This window comes from Sminthopsis crassicaudata, chromosome 2, assembly GCF_048593235.1.
Source record: "Sminthopsis crassicaudata isolate SCR6 chromosome 2, ASM4859323v1, whole genome shotgun sequence".
NCBI classification, from domain to species: Eukaryota; Metazoa; Chordata; class Mammalia; order Dasyuromorphia; family Dasyuridae; genus Sminthopsis; species Sminthopsis crassicaudata.
The window spans coordinates 294,218,968-294,245,829 of NC_133618.1; the positions used below are offsets into that span (position 1 = coordinate 294,218,968).

The following is a 26,862-nucleotide window of genomic DNA, read 5'->3' on the forward strand; positions in this document are numbered from 1 at the left end:
ATATGAATTTACCTAATTTAGGAATTGGATTTTTTTTTCTCTTTAAAAATGATTCTGCCACCCTTTCCTCATGACTCTGTCTGATTCTAGCCACATGGAAAAAAATACAATTCACTTAGTCTTTCATTGCTTTCTGAATATTTGATTTCTTCTGTGCAGTTATTTTGTAGGTTGAATCACTACTCACCTCTCAGTTCTTGTAAAGGAATTTCTTAAGTTCTTTCCTTAATAATTAATCTTATAGAAAAATTCCCTAAATCATTATTGGGTAGAGAAATGCAAATTAAAACAATCATGAAGTGCCATCTCACACCTGTCAGATTGACTGATATGACAGAAAAGGAAAATAATAAATGTTAGAGAGGATGTGGGAAAATTGAGACATCAATGCATTGTTGGCGGAGTTGTGAACTCATCCAACCTTTATGGAGAGCAGTTTAGAACTGTGCATATCCTTTGATCCGGCAGTTTTCTACTGGGTTTGTATCCTAAAGAGCATTCTCCCTGAAACATGGCCTTTTATCCAGTGACATTAACCTCCTCCACTCTAACTAAAGACCTGTTGGCTTTTTTTAAGTACTAACCAAGATCCTACAGGATTATGTAGACCCCAATTTGGATGTCCTTCCCCCAATCTTCCTGGCCCTTCTTCCCATTGACCGGGAGTCAGGACTCCCATTCTGAAGGAAGAAACCTACTAGCCAATGACACACTAATAATACATTAAAAACTCAATGCTGATGAAAAGGTCAGGAAAGGAACAGGAAGGAAATGGAGATTTATCTAGATAATCAAACACCTGCAGCTTTTGACTATAGCACAACTTGTTATTGCAAAGTTTCAAGTTATACATAGGGTATAGGTTGAGGCCATAGTCTTTCTTCTTCTTCTTCTTTTTTTTTTTTTTTGGCTGAGGCAATTGGGGTTAAGTGACTTGCCCAGGGTCATACAGTTAGGAAGTGTTAAGTTTCTGAGATCAGATTTGAACTCAGGCCCTCCTGACTTCCAGGCTAGTGCTCTATCCACTGCGCCATCTAGCTTCCCCCATATTCTTATGTTCTTTACTTAGTTTATTCCATTCAGCACCTTACAGAATTTGTTGTAATACTTTGACATTTTTTAACTTCCTTTGGGAATCTTCACTCAATTTCCTTGCTTCAAAGTTTTTTCTTTATGACATGGATTGCCTTTTTAAAAAAAAAAATCTCATATCTCTTCTCAGTCAGCCTTTATCAGTCATTGTTGATTTCTCTCTTATCATTTTGTCATTGTTCTTCAATCATATCCAACTCTTCATAACTTTATTTAGTTTGTTTGTTTTTTTTTTGGAGGGGGGAAGATAATGGTTTGCCATTTTCTTCTCCAGCTCATTTTACCAGTGAGGGACAGAAGCAAACAGGATTGAGTAATTTGCCCAGCCAGTAAGCATCTGAAGCCAGATTTGAACTTCAGGAAATTTTCCAGACTTCAGGCCTGACACTTTATCCACTGTGCCACCTAGCTCCCTTCTTGCTATGCTCTTTTTTTTTTAAGCTTTTTTTTTTTTTTACAAAATATATGCATGGGTAATTTTTCAACATCCTTGCAAAACCTTTTGTTCCAAATTATCTCCTCCTTCTCCCCGTCTCCACCCCTAGCTGGCAGGTAGTCCAATATATGTTAAATATGTTAAAATACATGGTAAATCCAATATATTTATACATATTTATACAGTTATTTTGCTCCACAAGAAAAATCAGATCAAGAAGGAAGAAACAAACTGAAAAAGCAAACAAAATGCAAGCAAATAACAGAGAAAGTGAGAATGCTATGTTGTGTTTCACAATCTGTTCCCACAGTCCTCTCTAGATGTAGCTGATTCTCTTCTTTACTGAACAATTGGAACTGGTTTGAATCATCTCATTATTGACAAAAGCCGCATCCATCAGAGTTGATCCTTGTATAGTCTTGTTGTTGCTGTGTATTATGATCTCCTGGTTCTGCTCATTTCACTTTGCATCAGTTCATGTAAGTCTTTCCAGGCCTCTCTGAAATCATCCTGCTGGTTGTTTCTTACAGAACAATAATATTCCATCACATTCATATACCATAAATTTTTCAGCCAATCTCGAACTGATGGGCAGCCACTGTTTCCAATTTATTACCACTACAAAAAGGGCTGTCACAAACATTTTTGCACATATAGGTCCCTTTTCCTTCTTAATATCTCTTTGGGATATAAACCTAGTAGAAACATGCTGGGTCAAAGGGTATGTACAGTTTGATAAGCTTTTTGAGCATAATTCCAAATTGCTCTCCAGAATGGCTGGATCCATTCACAGTTCCACCAACAATGTATCAGCTTCCTAGTTTTCCCACATCCCCTCCAACATTGGTTATTATCATTTCTTGTCATCTTAGCCAATCTGAGAGGTGCGTAGTGGTATCTCAGAGTTGTCTTAATTTGCATTTCTCTAATCAATAGTGATTTGGAGCATCTTTTCATATGACTACAAATAGTTTCATTTGTTTCATCTGAAAATTGTCTGTTCAGTTCCTTTGACCATTTATCAATTGTACAATGTTTGAACTATTATAAATTTGAGTCAATTTTCTATATATTTTAGAAAGGAGGCCTTTATCAGAATCTTTGAATGTAAAAATCTTTTCCCAGTTTATTCTTGCTATGCTCTTGAAGTCTTTCCTATCTGTAAGCCCACCCCCTGTTCCATCCAGCTTTTCCCCTCCTGGCTATAGGTATCTTCTCTCAGATCTGAAGGTGGATGGAATCTGTAACCTGCAAAGGATAGATATGATAATTTGGGAAAACCCTGTGTAATGCCAGAAAAACTGAAGCAAGATAGAGATTAGAGAGTTTTTAATATTTTATTAGAAGGAGAGTTTGGACTGGGGGCAAAACAGGATCCATGTTGATCCCAGCTGGTTGGATCAGATTCTTGTCTCAAAGCATCCAGCAAGGAGCAAGGGATTCCAGGAATTCTTATAGGGTTCCAGTGATCAGGGAAATAAAGACAGAGGAGGAGTACAGCACTGGTGAGCAGGAGTTCTAGAAAAGAACAATAAATTCAGTTCTGACAGGTTGGGGGTAAGGAAGGATCATAAATTCTGATAAGTTGGGAGGCTAGGAGCCACTAAGTCTAGTTCAGAAGGTCCCATCTATGTATCTATGTAGATAAGCCAACTGTAGTTTATGATTTTTGTGAATGCTAGTGGCCAGGACTTGGTCCTAATGGTCAGGAAGCGAGGTTGCCACCAGGGAGACTGAGACAGAACAATTCAGGGAAACTAATGCAGAGAAACTAAGGCATAACACCTATAGTCTACCTCCAAGATTTTTGTTGTTTTTGTTCCTTCCTAGCTCATGATTAGTTTTTGTAGAAGTACTCAGGAATATAGTTGGACCTCTTTTCTCTCTTCCAGTCCCCAGTCTTTTTTCCCACCATTTCCCCAGTAACCAACTTTCTTTAGGTCCTAATCAAAGTCTCAGTGCTAATTAGGTTCAAAGACCCCACCCAAAAAAGGAGAGCATCTGCTGGATAAACTGCAAGTCTTTGCATTTAAATCTCCTCCACTCTTCTTTTATTCCTTCTCGTTAAGTTTTTTTTTTTTTTTTTTTTTTTATCTATCCTGATAAGTTTTAGTTACAACAAGAAGTTCAGGCTCTTCCCTCTTGCACTCTCTTCTCTCTTTGAGCTCCTTGTTCTTCTACATTGAAGCCTTTCTGTCTCCAGTCTCTGGACTGCTCTGATTCACCAGTCTGTGACACTGCCAAGTGATTAACTACAAAAGCCATCAAGTACTGCTATAACTATCCTGAGGGATGTGGACCACATGATGGAGACTGTGTTAGGAAGGCAGTAGGAATGAAAAAGATGAGCTGGTTAGAAGGCAATAGGAATGAAAAAGATGAACTGGTTAAAGGGGCTCCTATTATTTTTCTTGTAAAAATTAGTTTTTGTATCTCTTTCTTTTTTCTTACTGATTCTGTTGCATAGTAGAACATTTTTCTTGTCTGAGATAAGAAAGCAAGAGTTGATCCCAAGGTTACCTTTAACCCTACCTTCTTCCAAGAATTCTTTGACCTTATTTTTCTAAACAGTGTTTTAGAGATTAACCATTGTTCCATTGTTTTAGGCTTCTAGGAGTTTAATCTGGCCATTCTACTTTTCTTTTATACTTATTTTCCAATTGTTTTGTTCTATTTAAATGCTCTGTCAGATCAATCAAATTTTTAATCATCAGTTTACAGAGTCTTATAAGCATTCAAGACACTCTCTAATAGTTTATTTTTCTCACTAGTGTTTAAAGCTATAATTTACAATAAAACCTATAATATTGATTAGAGACTTACTTTTTAATGAAATTCTTCAAATTGATACTCCAGTATCAATTAAACTCACATTATTCTACAGATACACATATTAAAGAAAGCAATTGTATTTAAAGGATTAATGGAAATATTCCAAATGTTATGCTTACTATCTAATTATGAAATATTTTGGCAGGGTTCCCCCCCCCCAACAATTTTTGGACTTTTCAGTCATGGTAATGAAACAACATTGTGATGGACACCAATGTGTCCCCTTCCTCACCACTACTTTGCTCACAATTACTTGTAAGAAATGAGATTTTACAAATTTTAATTGTTTTGCTTCCACAAGTATCCTTGAGGAAGAGTAAATATCCCATGGTATGGGATGTTTGCAAAGAAGAGGAGGTTGCCTCTTAGATAAGGAAGAATTGAGAAGTGGAAACATAGCAGGAGCTCAAAGTACCAAAGGAAGAACTGCTCCGAACACATTCTGCTTAAAATGGATAGAACTCACCTTATAAGGAAAGAATTGTAACCTGAAAAGGATCCTGCCCAATCAAAATCCTAAAGGGAGAAGTAGGACTAATTAAGTACATCCCATAAAAAGGCTTGATCTGGCAACTGTAGGTATATGTTCCAATTCCATAGAATTTGACTCACCCACTTCTCCCCAGAACCAGAATAAATGCCTTGCTCCTTCTCTTAGCTAATCTCTGTTTCAATATATGGGAATGTAACCACGGAGGAATTATTTCCATTAGGCTTACAATCAGGAAAGTGGTAGATCAGTCACAAGGTGGGGGGAGGGGAAGTTTCCCCACATACTTTATCTGCCATTCTTTAGAAATTTCCAGTGATTTTATAATTGAAAAATTCACTGGCCTTTTGTGCAGACCTTATTCTCCTTAGTCAAAAATGACCTATAGTTAGGACCCAGTGACAAATTATCTTTAGTTAGAGGACCAGCCAAAGTATAGAAATGCTCATTGCTATAAAACTAGCCAATTATTTGTCTGGAAACCAGACAAAATTACAAAATAGTCCTTGTCCTCTGTAGTTCCCTGTTTACTCCTGAAGTAAAACGTGGTAAATTAGTAAGAAAGGAGGCATAAACAATAACATTCAATTTGCAAACCATCTAGAAACATGCATTTGACTCCTCATTCTCTTAATGTCCAATTTTTAAGCAACAAGTTAAAACAGTAGTGGAGGAGCTGAATCATATCCATAGTAACCCATATTACGCTCATTAAACCAAAAAACCTAGAAACCAGCTTGGCCAAAAAAAAAAAAATAATAGCTTTAGACATGAATCACACTGTATCACAAAAGTTAAAAAAAATTTACACATATAGTCACATAATTATTTTTTAATGGAGGGAGATGGATGTATAATTGTGAGTGACTGGAGAATTCTTAGCCAAAGAATAGAAAAAGTCATAAATATATAAAGCAAATAATTTTGATTACATGAACATTTTTGTATTTATAAAACAGTAGTTAGGATTAAAGGAGAAACTGTCAACTAAGAGGGAAAAAGATCTTTTTACCAAATATTTCTAATAAGAATTAGAAAAATGATTTTAATAAGGATTATTAGAATAAGGATTCTAATAAAGATTTTTAATAATTATATAAAAATGATTATATACTAAATAAGAATTTAGTATATAATACATTTAGGGAATTGATACAACTATGCAAGAATAAGAGCCATTCCCAAATATAATATCTAAGTGATCAAAGGATGATCGTTTTTCCGTTTTTTTTTTTGTTGAAGCTTTTTGTTTTCAAACCATATGCATGAATAATTTTTCAACATTGACCCTTACAAAACCTTATGTTTCAAATTTTCCTCCTTTCCCCTACCCCTCCCTCAGATGGCAAGTATACCAATATATGTTAAACATGTTAAAATATATGTTAAATCCAATATACATATTTTTACAATTATCTTTCTGTACAAGAAAGATCAGATCAAAAAGAGAAAAAAATTGAAAAAGATAACAAAATGCAAGCAAACAGCAAAAAGAATGAAAATGCTATGTTGTGATCCACACTCAGTTCCCACAGTCCTCTCTCTAGGTGTAGATGGCTCTCTTTATCACAAGATCATTGGAACTGGCTTGAATCACCTTGATGTTGAAGAGAGCTACTTCCATCAGAATTGATCATCATATAGTCTTGTTGCTGTGTATAATGATCTCCTGGTTCTGCTCATTTCACTTAGTATCAGTTCATGTAAGTCTCTCCCAGCCTCTCTAAAATCATCCTGCTGATCACTTCTTACATAACAGTAATATTCCATTACATTCATATACCACAATTTACCCAGCCATTTTCTAGCTGATGAGCATTCATTCAGTTTCCAGTTCCTTGCCACTACAAAAAGGGCTGCCACAAGCATTTTTGCACATTCCCTTTCCCTCCTTTAAGATCGTTTTGGGATACAGGCCCACCAAAGATACTGCTGGATTAAAGGGTATGCACAGCTTTATAGTCCTTTGGGTTATGTTCCAAATTGCTCTCCAGAAAGGTTAAATGAGTTCACAGTTCCACCAACAATGTATTAGTGTCCCGGTTTTCCCATATCCCCTCCAACATTCACCATTATTTTCTATCATCTTAGTGTAGTGGTACCTCAGAGTTATCTTAATTTGTCTTTCCCTTATCAGTAGTGATTTAGAGCATCTTTTCATATGATTAGAAATGGTTTCAATTTCTTCATCTGAAAATTGCCTGTCCATATCCTTTGACCATTTATCAATTGAAGAATGGCTTGAATTCTTATACATTTGAGTCAGTTCTCTATATATTTTAGAAATGAGACCTTTATCAGAACCCTTAAATATAAAAATGTTTTCCCAGTTTATTTGTTTCCCTTCTAATCTTTTCTACATTCGTTTTGTTTGCACAAAAACCTTTTTAAGTTAACATAATCAAAATTATCTATTTTATATTCAATAATCATTTCTACCATGGCCACAACTTCCTTTCTTCTCCACAGATCTGAGAGGTAAACTATCCTATGTTCTTCTAATTGGCTTATAATATCACTATGTCTAAATCACGAACCCATTTCCACCTTATCTTGGTATAGGGTGTTATTAGGTGTGGGTCAATGCCTAGTATTGCCATACTAGTTTCCAATTTTCCCAGCAGTTTTTGTCAAATAGTGAATTGTTATCCCCAAACCTGGGGTCTTTGGGTTTGTCAAACACTAGATTGCTATAATCATTGACTATTTTGTCCCGTGAACCTTAACATATTCCACTGATCAACTAGTCTATTTCTTAGCCAATACCAAATAGTTTTGATGATTGCTGCTTTATAATATAGTTTTAGATAGACCACCTTCATTGGCATTTTTTTTTCATTAATTCCCTTGAAATTCTTAACTTTCAAAGGATGATCACTGAGAGAGTATATAGTCTCTGGTGGTGGTGGCGTGGCATTTTTCTGCAAGTTGCAATCTCATTGTCATGAGCTTGTTATTCACTTTTTTTTGGTAGGTATAACATTTTGTTGATTAGATTAATTTTGACTGCAAAAACCTACACTAACTTCATGGTGCTCCTTTTCATTGTGACTATTGCAGAAAAAAAAAAAATGTGTCTCCAGCTCCAACTTTAGTTAGCTGGGCTTCATTTGCCAGCTTTGTTTTGCCTCATTTGAATGCCAAAGGTATCCTTGCCCAAAAGACTGTTTTATGAAGAACTCACACAGAGCAAGCAGCCATGTGGTGGTCAGAAAAAGCAGTTCTCTTAAAAACTTTAGAATTGAGTGCATGATATGGGAATCATTAGCACAGGACTGCCCAGCATGGCATGCCCTCATCAAAAAAGGTGCTGGTCTTTATGAGCAAAGAATTGAAGGATGTCAAAAGAAACATGAGATATGCAAAGTTAGACCCCAATGCTGTTTGTGCCCAACCTGTACTAGAGCTTTCTAAGCTCGTATCAGTCTGATCAGCCATAGTCAATTACTCTGAAACTTGCTTCTAACATAGTGATATCATTTGGTCCTCTTTGAAAATGAAGGACAACAATTAACCAGTGAAACAACCCTGCCTACATTCTGTATGCGAGGAATTTACCCAGTGTTTTATGGAAATCTAGATAAGCCATCCCCTCCTGGATCATTGCTTTGTTGTGGTAGAGGGTCTTGCCAAGACAGACAGTTATTATAGTGGAGAGTTCTGACAAAAGGTGGTCTGCTGGAGGAGGAGATGGCTCAGCTAATTGCAGAATTCTAGAGAAAAGCTCAATGAGCTTTGCAAAGAAATAGAAGAAAACAATAGAATGGAAAAAAATAAGAGATTTCTTCAAGAAAATTAGAGCTATCAAGGAAAAGTTTCATGAAAAAATAAACATGATAAAAAATAAAATTGATATGGATGGATGAGTGTGACAGAAAACTACAAGAAGTTATATAGCTTCACTTAACAATGAAAAGCTATCCATTTGCATTTGGGGAAAAAACATTTAAATTCAGAAGAACTGGATTTTAATCTCAGTTTTGCCACTTAATATGTGTCATTGTTCAAGTCATTTAAACTCTTTTGATCTGTTTTCCTCATCAGTAAAATGAACAGGTTCATTTAGATAACTTCATTAAGATCCTTCTATTTCCAAAGTTATCAATCAGTAATACAAACTAACATCCAGACTAAAGCAAAAGCCAGCTCATTTACTCCTCAAACTATCTGTACTTTAAACTTGAAGGAATAAAACACAGAATAACACACAGTAAAACAATAACATAAAGAAAAGCAGAATATCTAGATTTATATTATCAATGACAATAGGACCATCATATTTAGACTTTAGCAGCTCACTTCAGATATATATAAAATTGAGAAAAGCAGCTGAACTTGTCCAAATACAAAGAAAAAAATCTTTCTATGGTCACACAATTTTTTAAGAATTTAAGAATCTGGGAATTTTCAAGATATTTCAAGGAGAAAATTCCAAAATAATGAAAAAGATCCCAAGTAGTGCTTCTAACTGAGAGGGAAAATTACAAAATAAAAAACATCAGCAAATACTGACTGATGTACCTGATTACTTTCTCTTCTCTATAAAATATAAGAACTATTTTTGCACCTCTTAAAAGTATCCTTGATGGAAACATAAGGAAATAGATATTTGTAGACAATTTTCAGTATCACATCATATCTCCATGGTCACAGAGCTATTTGAAAGGTGTGTAGGATACAGAATCCTCAAAGCCACAGAGTTGGGTGATGAAATATCATGTTCAAGGAACAATCAAGTCCATAAGGATAAACCATAGCACTCTGCATAAAGACTCAAGTGTAAGAACACTGGAGAGGTAGAAAGGAGTCATGTTGTGAAAGACTTTAAAAGCTAACCTGAACATTTTTTTATTCAATCTTGTAGTTAACAGGCAATTATGAAGTTTATCGAATAATATGTATGACATGGTCAGACTTGCCATTTAGGAAGATCACTTTGGCAGTTGAGTGAAGGATGAGAGAAACTTGAGTCAAGGAGATCAATCACCTCTAGTAGACATAAGGTGGTAAGTGGTAAGGGTGTACACCAAGATGGCATCAGTGTCAGAAGAGAGAAGGGAGCATAGAGAAGAGAAAAAATTTAGATCAAATGAGCAAACTTCAATAGGGACTTCAATAGAATATACTGTGAAGCAAAAGAAATTGAAGAGGACAAATCTCCTTCATGTACATTAATGCTAAATTTTTAATAAATTCGTAACAAAGAGACTATAACAATATATCCAAATGTGACTAGATAGCACAGTTGATAGAGTATTGGGCGTAGTCAAGAAGACCTAATTCAAATTTGGCCTCAGACCCTTCTGAGCAATCTGACCCTTGGTAAGCCATTTAACTTGTACTTGCTTCAGTTTCCTCATCTATTAAATGAGGATGATAATAGGTCCTACCTCCCAGGGTTGTTGTGAGGTTCAAATGAAATAATAATTGTAAAGTGCTTAACATAATGCCTGGCAAATAGTAAGCATTATGTAAATGTTGCTTATCATTGTTATCATTTGGTTCAATTTATACCTTAAATGAAAGAATAGTTCAACATTACCAATAAATGCATTACCAATAAATGCATTGACAAAATATAGCACTGGTTTTAAAATATTCTAAGAAGCAAAAGTATGGAAAACCTTTTTATTTAATGTGTCTATTTAATTTTAACTTAATATGTATATATTTAAGTATCTAAAACCAAAAGTCAGTAATTATAAAGTATAGTAATATACACTGTACCATCGAGCTGCCCCTAGAATCTTTCTTGAGACTGATTCCATTCGCAGACTGTTTTTTTTTCCCTTTGAGGTTAATATTTTCTACTATTATCTAAAGTAAAATAGTTGTGGGCATAGGACTCAGGTACCAAAGCTTTCTTCTTTAAACTTTGATGGCCTGTAATTTATAGTATTTTAGAACTTAACAAACATGTCCATGATCACACCATTTAGACTGTCATTGCTTTAAAAATTGTGCTCTGATCTCCTCTCAGTCTTAGTCTTTTCCAACTGCTATTGCACTTTTATAACTATTCTCATCATATTACTTTATAGTTCTCTGAGCTTTATTGGACATTATTAAAAAGACATTTTGGATAACAGTTGGAATTTTTTTCTTTATAAAATATGATTCATTATAAAAACTATTTTATATTGTTGTTCATAGGCCCAAAGATTGTAAATACTAGGAATATATCATAAACTGAAACATAAATAATTAAATGAATACATCTTTGCTGAACTGTTGCCAAATTTCCTGTTAGTTTGGTGATGATCATAAATGAAGAATGGATGATGCCAAAACTTATTTTTACTAATGTAATACAAAGTTTAATGGAAGAAAAAGTCAATATATAAGAATACTATATTAGCTACTCCAAAAATTAATTTAATACTTAAATATTTAATTTTAGTATTTTTCCATAACTAATAAGTTTAGGATAAGTCAGATCGAGCTAGATTTACTAAAACATTACTGTTAAGTAACTTCTATTTGGTTATCATTTCATGGTTTACATAGTATTTTTTATGTGTTATCGCATTTAGTTTTTATGAAAATTCAATAATTCTAATTAGCTTCATTTTACAAATAAGAAAATAAGAGGATAGATTAAATATGGCTTGAGAAAACCAGGGTTTGAAATCTGGCCCTGCTCTCTCTGTGGCTTGGACTGTAATATTCTTCTCTAAAATGTAATATCATCTGTTGAGATTTTCTTGGGGTCTCTGGAAACAGCCTTCATTTCAGTTCAGTAATCACCACATAAGTAGCCAGGGTTAAAGTCCAAATTCTTTATTATCTCTTTCAAAGTCCTATCTCCTTGGGGCTTGGCTAGTTTTTCTGGAGGCCTTCCTGATCTTGATTTCAGTGGAGAAGTGAAGGAAGAGAGCCTGCTACCACTTCTCTGTCTTCCCTAGTTTTGATTCTGGCTGAGTTTGTCTGAGTTTATATGCTCTCTTATCAAAGGTGTGAAAGAAGGAAGGAAGGAGGGAAAGAGAAGAGGAGGGAGGGAGGGAGAGGAGGAGGGAGGAAAGGAGAGAAGAAAGGAAAGAATCTGATCAATTACTATAAGCATGAAAACAAGCACTTAAAACATCCAAAGTTTCAAAAGAAGTTATAAAAAGCTTTAAAAACTACTGCTGGACTCTGATTGAAACTTTGTTTTAATTAAACCATACCCAAAGCCTTTTAGTTACACATAGGTTGGGAAAAGATTCAAGCCATAGTGATTAATGATTTATGTATCAATATTTAAATTCTAAAGGATCAGCCAAGGGGAGAAATGGTAGTGCATTCCTTTCCACCTGTTGCACCAATTGGGTGAGAAGCCCACCAGAAAATGTTTGAAGAAATGGGTAGATGAATGAAAAGAAATGATCAGCAGATGTGTAAGAGTAAAATTTATTTCTTAATAGTAATCAAGTTTTGTTTAAAGACAGTAGACTTAGCTAAGGAACTAAAGATGAGTATCACAGAGGGCAATGGAAAGGTGCATAGTAGAAATAAGCAGGTTGAAACATATAACCTAATAAGAACTCCAAAGAACTGAAGTAATGGACATCATCAGGAAATGTTATATATATATATATATTAGGAAGATAAGATCGTCTAGTCACATATCAAAAATGAGAGATAACAAGGAGTATCAGAGACTCCCCTGATGCCAGTGTGGTATCAAAAAAGGCTAGAGATTCCTTCAGCATGTTGGGTAGAGCTCCAGCTTAGAAGAATATAATTGAGAACAGTTCACAGAAGGCAGGCATGGATGGTAGTGATTTGGATTGCTATAGAGAATTCATGAATCATGAGACTATGGATTCATTTGAGTATTTGATAGTAATCAAAACATTTTGGCCCGGAAGGTAATAGAGAAAAAAAATCTTTCAAAATCTTAATTTTTCACTTTTCTTTAACCTGATTTATTTAATTGGAATTATGTAGTTTTATGTTTTTATAAAAAAAATTATTTTCTTGAAGAAATATTCCATGTTGAACATATAATGGGAAACAACTGTGTCTCCAGTTACTGTTTTCTAAACTCAAGAAAGTATACCTTTCCATCTACTTTGCTACCATACAAGATAGTTGGGCTCTTTTTATGAGCAGAGTATTGGAAATGGTTTTATACTTGCAGTATACATTTCAATTCCTCCTCTATTTGTTGCATTAGCAAAGTGAAACTCATTAAATCTCATTACTCCAGCCCATCTTTCCAAGCTTGTGAACCCAAGGAACACTCAGTTTGCTTGTATGGCCACACATAATCTCTCCTACATTATGTTTGAAAGTTCAGCTTGCTCCTGAACCCTCAGTCAAAGGATATGAACTTGGTATTTTCAAAAAGGCTGCATCTGTGAGCTCAGCCATTACACCATCTGTTAAAGTGGTCAGAGTTCGTTTTATTGCCTCCTTTGTGGAAGGACTTGGTACTGTAAAAGCCTGTGTTATTGAAAAACATAATTTTCCTCATCATTATGCTTTCTTTCTAGCCGGATCATAACCTGCTAGAAATCTATTGAGCATAGAGTGAAAAGCTCTTCAGAATAGCAGTTCTTAAGGAATTAAATGATTACCATCTCTGTCCCATTTCTTTTATCTCATAATCAAGTTCAAGATGATACTAGATATCTCTGTTGAAGTGATTATATATTTGAAATAGAAATGGCTTTATCTCCATTTAGTGATCACAGTGTTGAAGGCAGAACTATTTCTCCCATTTATGTTTAAATATGTTTATAGTTCTTTACAATTATTCTTTTGGTTCAAGATTTGAACTACATTTTAAAGAGTAACTCGACTAATTGGAGTATTTTAGAATGCTTTATTCATGTTAATAATGGGGATAATGAAGATGATCTTAAGAATCTGAGAATGTTGAAACTAGAAGAGACCAAAAAGATCATCTAATCCAAATTTTTCATTTTGCATATGAGGAAACCAAAGTCTGGAGGGATGAAATACCAAAGGTCAAGTAACTAGTTAATGGTCACACCAGGACCGTATTTGGGTCTTTACTAACTTTCAGGTCTAGTAGTTTTTGCTTAGCTATATTGCCTCCTTAAATATCTTTAGAGTTAAACAAGTTCGATTTAGAGGAAAGCAGATAGGGATGTTGCAGTGAGAAATGGAGAATAGAGTAAATTAGAAATGTAACATACAGGTCATTTCAAGATTGGTTCAAAATCATCATATAAAACTAGATTATCTTGATCATCTTATAGCAAAGTCTGAACAAGACTATTTCTTCAGACTTGTCAGACAAGAAAGAAAATTTATATGACGTAGTAGGATAAAAGCTTGAATTGCTTTGTCAGCTATAGCAATAAGCCCTTTCAAAACATGAATATATATTACTCTTCCTAAAACCAGCCCCTGAATGGTTGGCACCAGCGTTACATTACCATTTTATTGGATAAAATCCAAAACTGCATTTTAACTATTTTCAGACACAAAGGACAGATCACAGAGTTCAAATTTTGGCAAGTCCTCTCTTAATTTTTCAGTGACTGATTACTATGGCATTTGATTTCTTATTAAAGCTGCCTGGATTTTTATTATTTTTCTACTTACTAATCCCTGTATCAAGGAGTGCAACTGAGGATATAATATGATGTGACAATACATCTAGCCCATATTTGATTCTGATAGTGTTTGATGATGAATGAATCAGAAACTAAAGGCCAAATAGTGTTATTTTTCATTATCTCCTTCTTTATCTATTTATCCAGACTTTCATTGTCTTCTGATGCCACAGAATAGATAGGAAGACACAGAACGTAGAAAAAACTTAATTGTGTCTAACAAAATGCTTGTTGAGTAGGCATAATTCCATGTTGGTGCTCTCTTTCTTAAGTTCCTCATGTCTGTTAAGTAAAACATTTTTCACTTTTCTCTCTCTAACTGTTAGATTAAATTATTGAATCATTTTTACATTGATCACTTGTCAGGGGGTTTCTATTTCTCTAGAGATCAGGGACAGTAAATGTACAGTTAAATACACTTTTGTTAAGCACCTATTGAGATGCAAGAAACCATAAAAAATACATGAATCATCTTCCCTGCCTTCAAGGGGCTTCAGTCTAGTCTAGCTAGGTAAAGTAGGTGCATAAATAATAAGATAAAATTCTGGAAGAACATGAGGTAGAGAGTTACATGATTTTAAAAAAACCCTCAAAGCATATCTTATAGGAACAGTAGATACATTTGCTTTATCTTTTTAACCCAAAAAAAGTGCTTTTTTATATATATGGTATGCAATAGATAGTCTCTTCCTTAGAGAAACTCAGTCTAATCATAGTATTTGCTGTAGGTAGAATAAATGAGATAGAGCATTTTAAAAGATAGGAAGGAGGAATACTCCTATTCTTATTCTTGTTAACTCTGACATTTCTGTTTCCTTAAAACTAACACTTCAAGATTCTTTTTGAAGGCAATATTTAATTTGAAACCTGCTTTAAAAATAAATTTCCAAGTAGAACACTCTAGCCTCTTCCAAGTGGTAAAAATTCTTTATACCTGAATGATAGTATGATGTGACATGCTATGTTGATGACAATTTAAATGCCTCCTTGAGAGCTTCATCTCTCAAAATAAACTTTCTACTACAAGTCATGCAAAATTGTAAGTCATATAGTCTCCTAAAAAGGAACAGAAATAGTCTACAGATATTTCTTGTGTTTATTGAGTGTGTGAGTAGCTTTTCTTAACACTGGTGTCTTTAAAGGAGTGAAATTAATATACACATTACCAACTAGATTACTGGGGAACCCTGCAGGAGTTTCTCATCAACAAAGAAGGAAGCAGTACAAGAAGAAAGGGCTAGACTAGAGCTGGTTAATCGGAGGAGAAGGCAGTTTGTTGGAGAAACTGTCATCCTTACATCTTCAATTGGCAGGTCATTTCATCCCCTACAGGGGCTCCTTCAAGAAGTGTAATTTTTTCTCTCACTGTTCAGTCAGTACGACAGCTTTGGCTCTAATGCAATAACTGTGTTGACTTAAGTTTAAATATTTCCTCTGACAGTCAGAAAATGGGGGGAGAACAATGAGAAAAAAAGTCTCCCTCCCATTTTTTACTCTTTCACCATCTCCAAAACATGAAAAATTTCCTAATGTAGACTTCTGCTTCACAATTGGATTTTAGCTCTTCATGTTCCAGGTGAAGCTGTCAAACAGTGTCAACTTTCAGAATTCTATGTGGTTGTCATGGCATCACAGAATAAAAAAATGTTGTTAAGTTTATTGTTTGAAAGTAACCCCAACAGTCAGTAAGGTACCTAGATATATCCATCAATATACACCATGAACCACACATACCATCTGAAAATCTCTAGTATTGGCCCTTCTGCATCCATAATATGGATGTGACCAGGTGTTAAGAGTCACTTCAGTTGCACAATATAAAATAAATTCACACAAATCTCTTCTGTTTCTCTATAGTAACAATAAAATCCAGCAGGAAGAGATAGAGAAATTCCATTTAAAATAACTGCAGACAGTTTAAAATACTTGGAAGTCTACCTGCCAAGATAAACATAAGAACTATATGAACACAATTATAAAACACTTTTCTTACTAGTAAAAGCAAATCTAACAATTGGAGAAATATTAATTGTTTATGGATAAGCCAAGTCAGTATAATAAAAATGACAATTCTGCCCAAATCAATTTATTTACGACCATACCAATAAGATTACCAAAAATTGTTTATAGAGCTAGAAAAAAAAATAGCAAAACTCATCTGGAAGAACAAAGGTTCAAAAATATCAAGCAAATAAATGAAAAAAAAATGTGAAGGAAAGTGGCTTAGCAGTCAGTATCAGATCTCAAACTGTATTACAAAGTGGTAATCATCAAAACAATCTGGTACTGGCTGAGAAATAGAGTAGTGCATCAGTAGAATAAATTAGGTACACAATACATAGTAATAAATTACTATAGAAATCTAGTATTTGACAAACCAAAAGATCTAAGATTTGTGCCCAAAAAAATCACTTTGACGAAAATTAATGGGATCACTGAAAAGTAGTTTGGCAGAAACTAAGTTTAGATCAACATCTTACACCATATACTAAAATAAGGTCAAAATGAACACATAATTTAGCTATAAAGGGTAATACTATAAGCAAATTAGGGAAGCATGGGAAATCTTCCTATAAGATTTACAGATAATGGAAGAATTTATGAACAAACAAAAGAGAAAGCATTAAATGATATAAAATGAATCATTTTATATTAAATTAAAAATGAATTGCACAAATAAAATTCATATAGCCAATATTTGAAGGAAAGCAAGAAACTGGTGATAAAAATTACAGCAATTTTTTAATGGTCTCATTTCTCAAATACACAAAGAATTGTATTACATAAATATTCTAAATCACTAATAGAGAAATTTAAATTAAAACAATTCAGAGGTATCATCTCATTGTCTAAAATGCAGAAAAAAAATGACAAATGTTGGGTGATGTGGAAAAATAGGAAAAATAATGTATTACTGTTGTTCCAACCATTCTGGAGAGCAATTTGTAACTATTCCCAAAAAGCTACCAAACTGTACTTATCATAAGACCCTGCAATACCATTACTAGGTCTATATCCCAAAGAGATCAAAGGGAAAGGGCCTATTTATACAAAAATATTTATAGCAAACCCTTTTGTGATGGCAAAGAATTGGAAATCAAGGAAATGCATATCAAGTGGGAATTGGCTGAACAAGTAATAGAATAGAATATTGTAATATTATCATGCTTCAAGAAATGATGAACATAATGCTTTCAGTAAAACCTGAGATGACACACATGAACTGATACAAAGTAAAATGTGGTGTATACAGACTAACAGCAATATTGTACAATGATCAGCAGTGAATAGTCTAGCAATTCTCAGTAATACAAAGATCCAAGACAATTTTGAAGGATTTATGATGAAAAATGCTGTTCATTTTCAAAGAAAGAACTCTGAATGCAGATAAGAGTATACTTTCTTACTTTATTATTATTGAGTTTTTGGATCTGCATTTTCTTTTGCAACATGGCTAATATAGAAATTCTATACATGAGTGTATATGTATAATCTATATCAAATTGCTTGCCTTCTCAAGGAGAGGGAAAGGAGGAGAGAATTTGTAATGCAAAATTTTAAATAATGTTTAAAATGTTTGCATGTAATGGAGAAAAAAATTACCTTGAAATTGAATTTCTTACATAATTCAGCCAAAGAATATATATTGACTGGACTACTCCAAAAATAATTAGAAATTTGTTTTGTTTTTCTAAACTTTCTTACCTGAATTATTTTAATAAATGTAAGTTTTATCATTCCTGTCCAACAAATTTCCACAATCTTCAATTTTATTTTAGTTGTTATATAGATATAGCATGAAACCTGAAGCACAAGCCTAAATATCTGAAAACTTCAGAAAACGAAAAATATTCCCTCCTCACAGTTTTTCAGTGATGTAAGAGTTTGCCTTTAAATTATCTGAACAATTTAGGTATCGCTAAATTACTACCACATGCTTTCCAAGGTAGGTTTATTTTCCAAGGAAAGTTTATTTTCCAAGAAATAACAATGATCAAGACTGTTCATTAGCATCTTTTCTTTCTGTTTTTGGATGGAAATTTTCCATGCAAGAAGTTACTTATTCAATAAAATGACCCTGTTGTGATTTCTTTACCAATTAGTGTTTCCTTCAGACTATCTTAGAAAAGCAAAATGTACTGCCTTAACAAAAGATTTGCACAGTATAACACAGACTTACAGAATTAGCTCTACAATTCATACTTACCCTTAACTATTTAAGTTAATACTTTATAGGAAAAGGAAAGGGTATATTTCTTCTTGGTGAAATCAGACTAAAAGTAGAACACATCTCTAGATTTATGTTGGTGGTGAAGACTTTTTATACATAGTTTTTAATACAATGAATTAGAAAACATTAAATATTAGTATTTTAATAGATTTCACAATTGTCAGAATCTAGCCGAATGAATTGTAAAGGGATCTACTTTAAGTTCTCTCTATTATCTTTGATAGCACTTTGAAATGAAAGTTCCGAAATGAGTTAATGTATATGAGAAGTTGATAGAATACCAATAACTGCATTGGAGGAAATGCTTCTTGGGCTATATTATAAATGCAGTTCACATTCACTTAGCTATTTATATTGGTTCTAAGTTGCCTTCATTTTCAAATCTAATCTAAACTTAATGTTCAAAACCTTCTATCAGTTGCCACCAATATCTCAAAAAGCTCAATTCATGTTTCCCTTTCCTGAAAACCACTCTGATCATTTCTTTTTTATATCACTTAAGAACTTTTATATTTGGCTCATGCTATATTATTTGTCACTATGAAATCAGATGCTTAATGAGGTCCCTGTTACTGAAGTTGTTTCAGTAAGGGCCTAATGACTATTTGAGAATGCTAGTAGAATAAGGGTGGGGGAAGCAGATTATACAGCATCTGAAGCCCTTTCCAATTCTGAGGTTTTATAATTTCATGAAGGTGAGCCATTCATGCAACATGAGTGAGAATCAGTAGATAGCAGAGTGGAAAAAGCATTTAGGCATAAGGTCAGGAAGTTGTTTTTCAATTGTATCTGACTCTTTGTGACCACTTTTGGAGTTCTCTTTGGGATTTATCAAGTAAAGATACTTGAATGGTTTGCCATTTTCTTCAGGAAGATCTGAATTCAAATATGGCCTCAGATACTCAATGGCAATGTAACCTTGGGCAAGTCACAAAAAAAATCTCCATATGCCTCAGTTTCCTCATATGTAAAATGGGAATGATAATAACATATCAATCCCCTTTCCTGTTCAGTGCTGTTGTAAGAATTAAATGAAATATTTGTAAAGCTTATGATAAGCACTTTATAAAGGCTTATTTCCTCCCCTTTCCTTTCCTTCCTTTAGGTGCTAATTGTAAAAAAAAAAATAGTTGGAAGCTTCTAAAACCTTGAGTGAATCTGTTGCAGAGTATCCATGAAAGAATTTGGACAAAAGTTGGAAAGTGTGAGAGATATGAAAGGGTTGTAATCTATATCAGTATTTCTCAAACTTTTTCTACTCGTGACCTCTTTTTGCCCAAGAAATTTTGATGTGATCCCTATGAAATAGGTATGCAAGTAAATTATTTACTGATAATAAATCATAATTTTACATGACTTCCAACAATCAATTATGAGACTCCCTATGAAGTTGCAACTCACAGTTTTAAGAAGCAAGGATCATTCTATACCAATAGAGGGAATAGCTACAGAAATGAGAGAACAGAGTCATTGAAGTATTGATAAATTACACTGTGTGTGTGCTTAGCTTTATTTTCAGGCTGGTTACATGTATTTCTCAAGGATTGGGCTCATATATTCAATTTATATTTTGATCTTCAAGTAGCACCTAGGCAATCATGACAACTAACTTTTACATAGTGTTTCAGGGTGTTGCAAAGCACTCATTTCATTTGGTACTGGTGATAACCCTGTGAGGTATTTACACTAGGTGTTATTATCCCCATTTTATAGAGGAAGATCCTTAGAGAAAGAGTAAGTGACTTACACATTGTCACACATCTAATAAGTATGAGTGGCAGAATGTGAAATCAGGTCTGTTAGCTACTTTTATTTTTCAGTCATTTCCAACTCTCTGTGATCCTATTTTGAGGTTTTCTTGGCAAAGATAACAAGAGTAGTTTGCCACTTCCTTTTCCAGCTTCTTTTACAGATGAGGAAACTGAGACAAACAGACTTGCCAGAGGTCATATAGCTAAAGAGTATCTGAAGCCAGATTTGAATACATGAATATGAACCTTCCTGGTTTGAAACTCAGTGGTCTATCCACTATACCACCTAGCTTACCTCTCAGGTCTTCTTAAATAAATTTAAAATAATCAACAGAGGGAAGGCACTAAAATTGAGGAGGACCCAAAAGTTTATTCCACAAGGCATCTGAGAATGACCTCTCTGCACAGTGCAAATCCATGTCTGTCATTCTGGCTCTGGGCACTTGATAAAGTGCCAAGACTTTCTGGAATGAGAAACACCTGATTTCAAGTCCTGCCTCAGAACCTTATTAGTGTGTGACTTTAGGCAAATTGCTTAAGCTATTGCAGCCTCAGTTTTGTCATCTGTAAAAGGGAGATAATAATAATACCTACCTGATAGGGTTGTTACAAAGATCAAGTGTGGTAACTTATTTAAAGCTCTTTGCAAACCACAAAGTGCTAAATGAATTCACTGTTTTAGACAGTAAGGTGGCCCAAGGGGATAGAATGGGGACATAGAGTCAGTAAAACTTGAGTTTAAATTCAGTCACAAATATTTACTATGTGACCCTGGGAAAGACATTTACCCTCTCACCCTCAACTTCCTCATCCATAAAATGGAAATCATAAAAGCATCCACCTTCCAGGATTATTGTGAGTATCAAATAAGTTAATATATGTAAAGTTCTATCTAAACACTAGATGTTATAGCCTATATTGTCTTTCAAAACTTGGCACAAAATCTACCTCCAAGAAGTTCCCCCCCCTTTTTTTCTTTAAAAAAAATGAATCGCATCTAACTACTGTTACCTCATTCATTCCAAATTCCTACAGCACTTGTGAACTTGCTTTGGGTAATTTTGGGATTTGGGGGTGGGAGAGGTTGAGGATGAAAAATACTGTGGTATAGTATAAAGCATGTGCCTTGGACAAAATGTCCTTTTAACTGCTGGGTCTTTGGCTTCTCCTCTATAAAATGAGAGGGATTAGGGTAGATGACCTTTAGTTTATGAGTTGAATGATGTTTTGATTTTATTGATGTTCTTAAGCCATTTTATATAGTACTTCAATCTCTGTTTGTAAAGAATCTAACATATATTACCTCAAAAATGGATAATGAATGAATGGATGGATGGATGGTTAGGATAGACATTTATTAAGCACTAGTCATATGCCAGGCACTATGCTAAAACCTTTATAAATATTATCTTATTTGATACTCATAACAACCCTGTTATAATAATAATAATAATTGTTATCCCAGTTTGGAGACAGTGAGCTGGCCTAAAATTAGAACCTCCTGAGTTGGAATCTAACCTCAGAAACTACTAGATGTATAACTGTAGGCAAGTGATTTTATCCCTACTTATTTCAGTTTCCTCAAATGTAAAATAGGGAATTAATAATAGTTCTTTGTTCCATTATGAGGCTCAAGTGAGATAAAATTTGTAAATTGTTTAGTGTGATGCTTTGTACACCATAAGTTTTCAGTAAATGCTTGTTTCCTTCCTTCCATTTTAAGAGATTAAGGCTGAAAGTGACTTACTTAGAGTCATAGAACTTTTGGGTATCTGCTTAGGATCCAAACTCAGGTCTTCCTGCTTCTAATCCTTCCTGCTTCTATCCATTATGTTCTATAGCTGCTTTCTCAAGACAAAAGCTTCTATCTTTTCACAATTTCAAATACAGGCTTCTATACCTATCTGGAATTCAATAAGTGACTAGACAAACTTCATCAAACTCTTCTGTAATTATCATTCTCAATAGGAGACATTTACAATTTATGAAATGGCTCAGCATGGTGTCGTGAAATTTTTGGAAGCAATTTTTTTTTTGAGAATACAATTTGAACTAGAGGAAACACTTGTCAGCATAGAATCCTGTGGAAAAGAACAATGAAGCTTTATGTTCCACCTCCTGCCTTCCTAACAGTATTTTATTTCTCTCTCCAAATCACTGCAAAATTTTACCCACATGATCCATCTGCTCTCCTCTCACATGAATGATTTGTGTGTTGGTGCAATGGAATATTCCTTCAGAATAATGCAGTTTCTGCAGTAAGAAAAAGTAATAATATATCTTCCCTTTTAAAATTACAGCTATGAAACTCATACTTTTGCTTCATTTTCCTCTTGACTACCAGCCTTGTTCACTTTGATATGATGAGGGGGAAAAAGTCATAAGACATTAACTGTCTTACGCTTCTACATTCCAAAATTCCATAAATTTGGCAGTGCAGTCTATTCTGTGCATTATTTGGATAAACATGGGTATTGATCTGTAAATTAAAAATAATCTCAATCCTATTCTCCATTGTAAAACTACTTGGTTATATTACTTAATATTGTGTAAATATTATGGCAGTGAGATGCCAGCAAAGAAAACAAGTTAAGCAAGCAGTAAATAATATAGTATTATGATTAAAGAATAACTGAAAGTGAATTTTTGAGATCAAGCAAGTACTGTATTGTTATCTCAGTAAATGAATAAACCAAAAATATCAGAACCTGCTTATTTTCAATATCATTTTTGTTGATTATTCATTTAAACCACAATATAAGATGTGCAGTTCAAATATGCCAATTGAGGAAAGGAAAGGTACCATTTATCCAGTCCACTTCCTTAAGAAAGACTATCTCAGCAGTCTTGAGGGTCTTCAATTGTATAATTTAATGAGAGGGGCAATTTATATTTCATAGGCAGTAATGTGTAATACCAATCATTACTAAATAGCCAATAAAATATTTATCATTATGCTTTCAGTTCTGCATAATATGAAATACTTGTGTATATTTCCCCAAATAAATAAAATCAATCTATAGAGACCAACTTATTGCAACTGGAGTTTAGTCTAAGACAGAAAAGAAGGGATTTCCTGTACTTCAAAACTATTATACCATCTATCACCATTTCAGACTTCGACAGTTTTGTATGAAATATTTCAGAAAGTTTATTCTAGAACTTGATATTTTATAAGCTTGCCTTTGAGATAATTCAACATTAGTGGTCTTTGTAACATCAGTTAGTCTTCAGATTAAAGGGTGTTTTTTTTTTTTTTGTTTTGTTTTTGTTTTTGTTTTGTTTTGTTTTTTTTTTCTTTTGACGTACTAATCTTAGTTAGATAGATATTTCAGGGATAAAGTGCTAGACTCAAAATCAAGGGAGACCCAGGTTTAAATCTATTCTGAGACACTTAATTAAAGCTGTGTGATCCAGGACAAGTCACTTAATTTCTGTGCCTCCATTTCCCCTCTGTCAAATGAAGGTAAAAAAAATTTCCAAGAGTTGTTGTAAAGATAAAAATAGAATATTTATAAAGTACCTTGCAAACCTTAAAACTATTTTTATTTTAATTTTGTTTTGAATATAAATTATTTAAGATACATAAGGTTTTAATCATTCAGAGGAGAAGTTTGACAACTGGTCATCAGACATCCTTTCAGTTATATTACTATGGATGTTATTAGTAGTCACAGACGGATATGTTTGCTGTGTATAGTTGCAAAGTGAAGATTCAATGCATTAGTTCTGCATCCCATCTCCCATTTTTATCCTTCATGTCCTACAAAGGCTCAGGTCTTTGTCCCAGAATAAAAGCAGGTGTGTAAACACACACACACACACACACACACACACACACACACACACACACACACACATGACCTAACCCATTGGTACAGCAAAAAAAAAACTTCCTAGCAATTTGAGCTGTCCTAAAGAGGGATTAGCTGCCTTTCTGAAAATCTTTAAGCACAGATTGAATTCCTTTGACAGAGATTTTGTAGATCAGATTCCCATTTAGGGAAAAATTAGTCCAAATGACTAATTTTTTAATTCATTTCCAACTTGAGATTCTGTGAAACCCCAATCAGCACCTCTTATATGCAGAGCTCTGTATAAGATACAAAAGTGAAAAAATAAGGTGGTCCCTGCCCACAAGCAGATTGCACAGTATATTAGAGAAATTAGAAAAGCTAAAAAAAAAACAAAAAAAAAAAAAAAAAACAAAACCTGTATAAGATAGGTCAGGAGCTAGAAAAAGATTGGATTTTGGGGATAGAGAGAAACCGCTTTTCCTGGGGAGAGGGAGATAAGGGAAGGTCTCTTATTGGTGACTCTTGAACTGGTACTTGGGGGGGGGGAAGAGGATTTCCATAAGAAGTGACTTTATTTTTATATATTTAATTGGATTATTCAGGAAAGGTTTTTGGTTTGTGGTTTTGGGGTTGTTTGGGATTTTTATTATTGTTGTTTTACCAAATTTCTGCTAATATTTCTATGCTATGATGGCTTTTGAAACAGAGGCTCTCCACATAAGTATTGCCGTGTACTAATTAGGACATTGTTTGGGGTTTTTTTGTTTGTTTTTGGAATGTCTAAGATGTACTTGTGAAGCTTTATTTTTCATTAGGTGAATGGGTAGCAAGTAAGTAGAGTACTGGATTCAGGAGAACCTGAGTTCAAATCCAGCCCTAGACATTAGCTGTGTCATCACAACATCTGTTTCTCTCTGTATCCTCAACTGTAAAATAGAGCTAATACTATCACCTATTTCCTTTTATGAGGAAAAAATGAGGTGATATTTATAAAGCCCTATAAATGCCAGACTGCTATTATTATTATTATTATTATTATTATTATTATTATTATTTAGATATGCACAGAATATATGCAATTCTATATAAAATAAGTAACATGAAGTACACCTATAAAATAGTGAGAATGACTTTGTATGTAACTTTTAGAATTAATTCAGTGATATTTTTATGCCTTATAGGAAGGGTAGATAAATTTATAAAATAGCATTCAACGCCTCTAGCTATGTGGGCACTACAGATACAAAGAAAAAAAGCAAAACCTTTCTTTGCCTCATAGTGGCTCACAGGACAAAGGAAGAGGCAATGTAGTGTGGTAGAAAGAACTTTGGGTCTGGTAGAAAGGACCTTGGACAAGCCACTTAAATTAGCCAATTCAAGCTTTTATTAACCACTTTGTGCCTCAGTTTCCCCACCTATAAAATGGGGATAAGGAGAACACCCACCTCCCAGGATTGTTGTGAGGATAAAATGAGAATTTATTAAATGTGTGTAAGCCTTTATGCTAATGACTAGTTACAAAAATCATACAAAAACCAGTTGCCCCTGTTTTCAAGCAACTTACATCCTAATGGTCTTAGAGATACAGCATGTTCACTGAGAAGTAAAAAAATACTAGATATTTGAGGAGGAAGAGAATACTAACAGCTAGAAGTATCAGGGAAGGCTTTTCTTAGGTGGTAGCCCATGAGGAAAATCTTCAAGGAAGCTCATGTTTGTAAGGCAGAAGTGGTAAGGGAATATATAGATTTACACAGCATAGGCCATCAGAGATGAGAGGTGAAATACTAAATTTAGGGAACAGTTTCTCTGTGGCCTTCAGTTTCCTTTTCTCTAAAATAAGAAGGGTTGGCCAGACAATGCTTTAAATCCTTTGATCCTAAGACCCATGTAGATTTGCAAATGAAAGAAAAAAATGCTTTCATATGAATCCTGAAGCATAGTCTTTTAATCAGCAATTTTAATCTTTTTTTTTTTTTTCTTCAGGGAAGTAGATCAGGACTCAGATGGACATGTCAGCTTTAAAGACTTCGAATATGCAATGAACTATGGTCAAAATGAAGCATAAATATTGGGATCTGCTTATGCCAAATTCCAGAAGGCAAAGGATTTAACTCAGGATCAACACCATATCCAGTGTTTTAAGGAACTGCTTTTAAGACTCTTGTAAAATTTATCCTGTTCTTAATATATTATAAATATGTAATTCAGTATGTTTTCATTTTGAATCATTTCAATTTACAAATAATATCACTTTAATTATGCACTCCCTGTGATTAGACTCTTTCTTGATTCTAGTTTTTAATATGACTTTTAGCTTTTATAATGGTCTAGTCTCTTTGCTAATAATACATTAGGGGAAGTTGGAATATGATATGATAAAAATTTAAGTGTCTCAGAATTCTAGTGGATAATCACATGTAGATTATTACTGATAAAAGGATAGTCTATTACCTGGCCAGTAATCTTAAAGGAGAATATATTAAAAAGTGAAATGTCCAGACTATAATTCCATTTGGAAAGGCTGATTAAAAACATTAATGTAAAGAGAATTTGAAGGAAGAGGTTATTGAAGGGCAAATCAGTTAAATTGAGAGAAAGAAGTTACTTTTAAGCCTTTATGATAAAAACTGAGTATAGTTTCTATTCTCATCAATTTGATAA

General features: G+C 33.9%; 1 protein-coding gene across 1 annotated transcript in view; it reads left to right on the top strand.

Moving 5' to 3' along the window:
* EFCAB11 (EF-hand calcium binding domain 11) overlaps positions 1-26,464 on the top strand; it is a 163,206-nt gene extending 136,742 nt beyond the window's left edge. The window contains exon 6 of the mRNA XM_074289753.1: positions 26,185-26,464. Coding sequence (XP_074145854.1) covers positions 26,185-26,266 — 82 coding nt within the window. The 3' untranslated portion in view covers positions 26,267-26,464. The remainder of the gene's footprint in view (positions 1-26,184) is intronic.
* Positions 26,465-26,862: the final 398 nt, after the last annotated feature.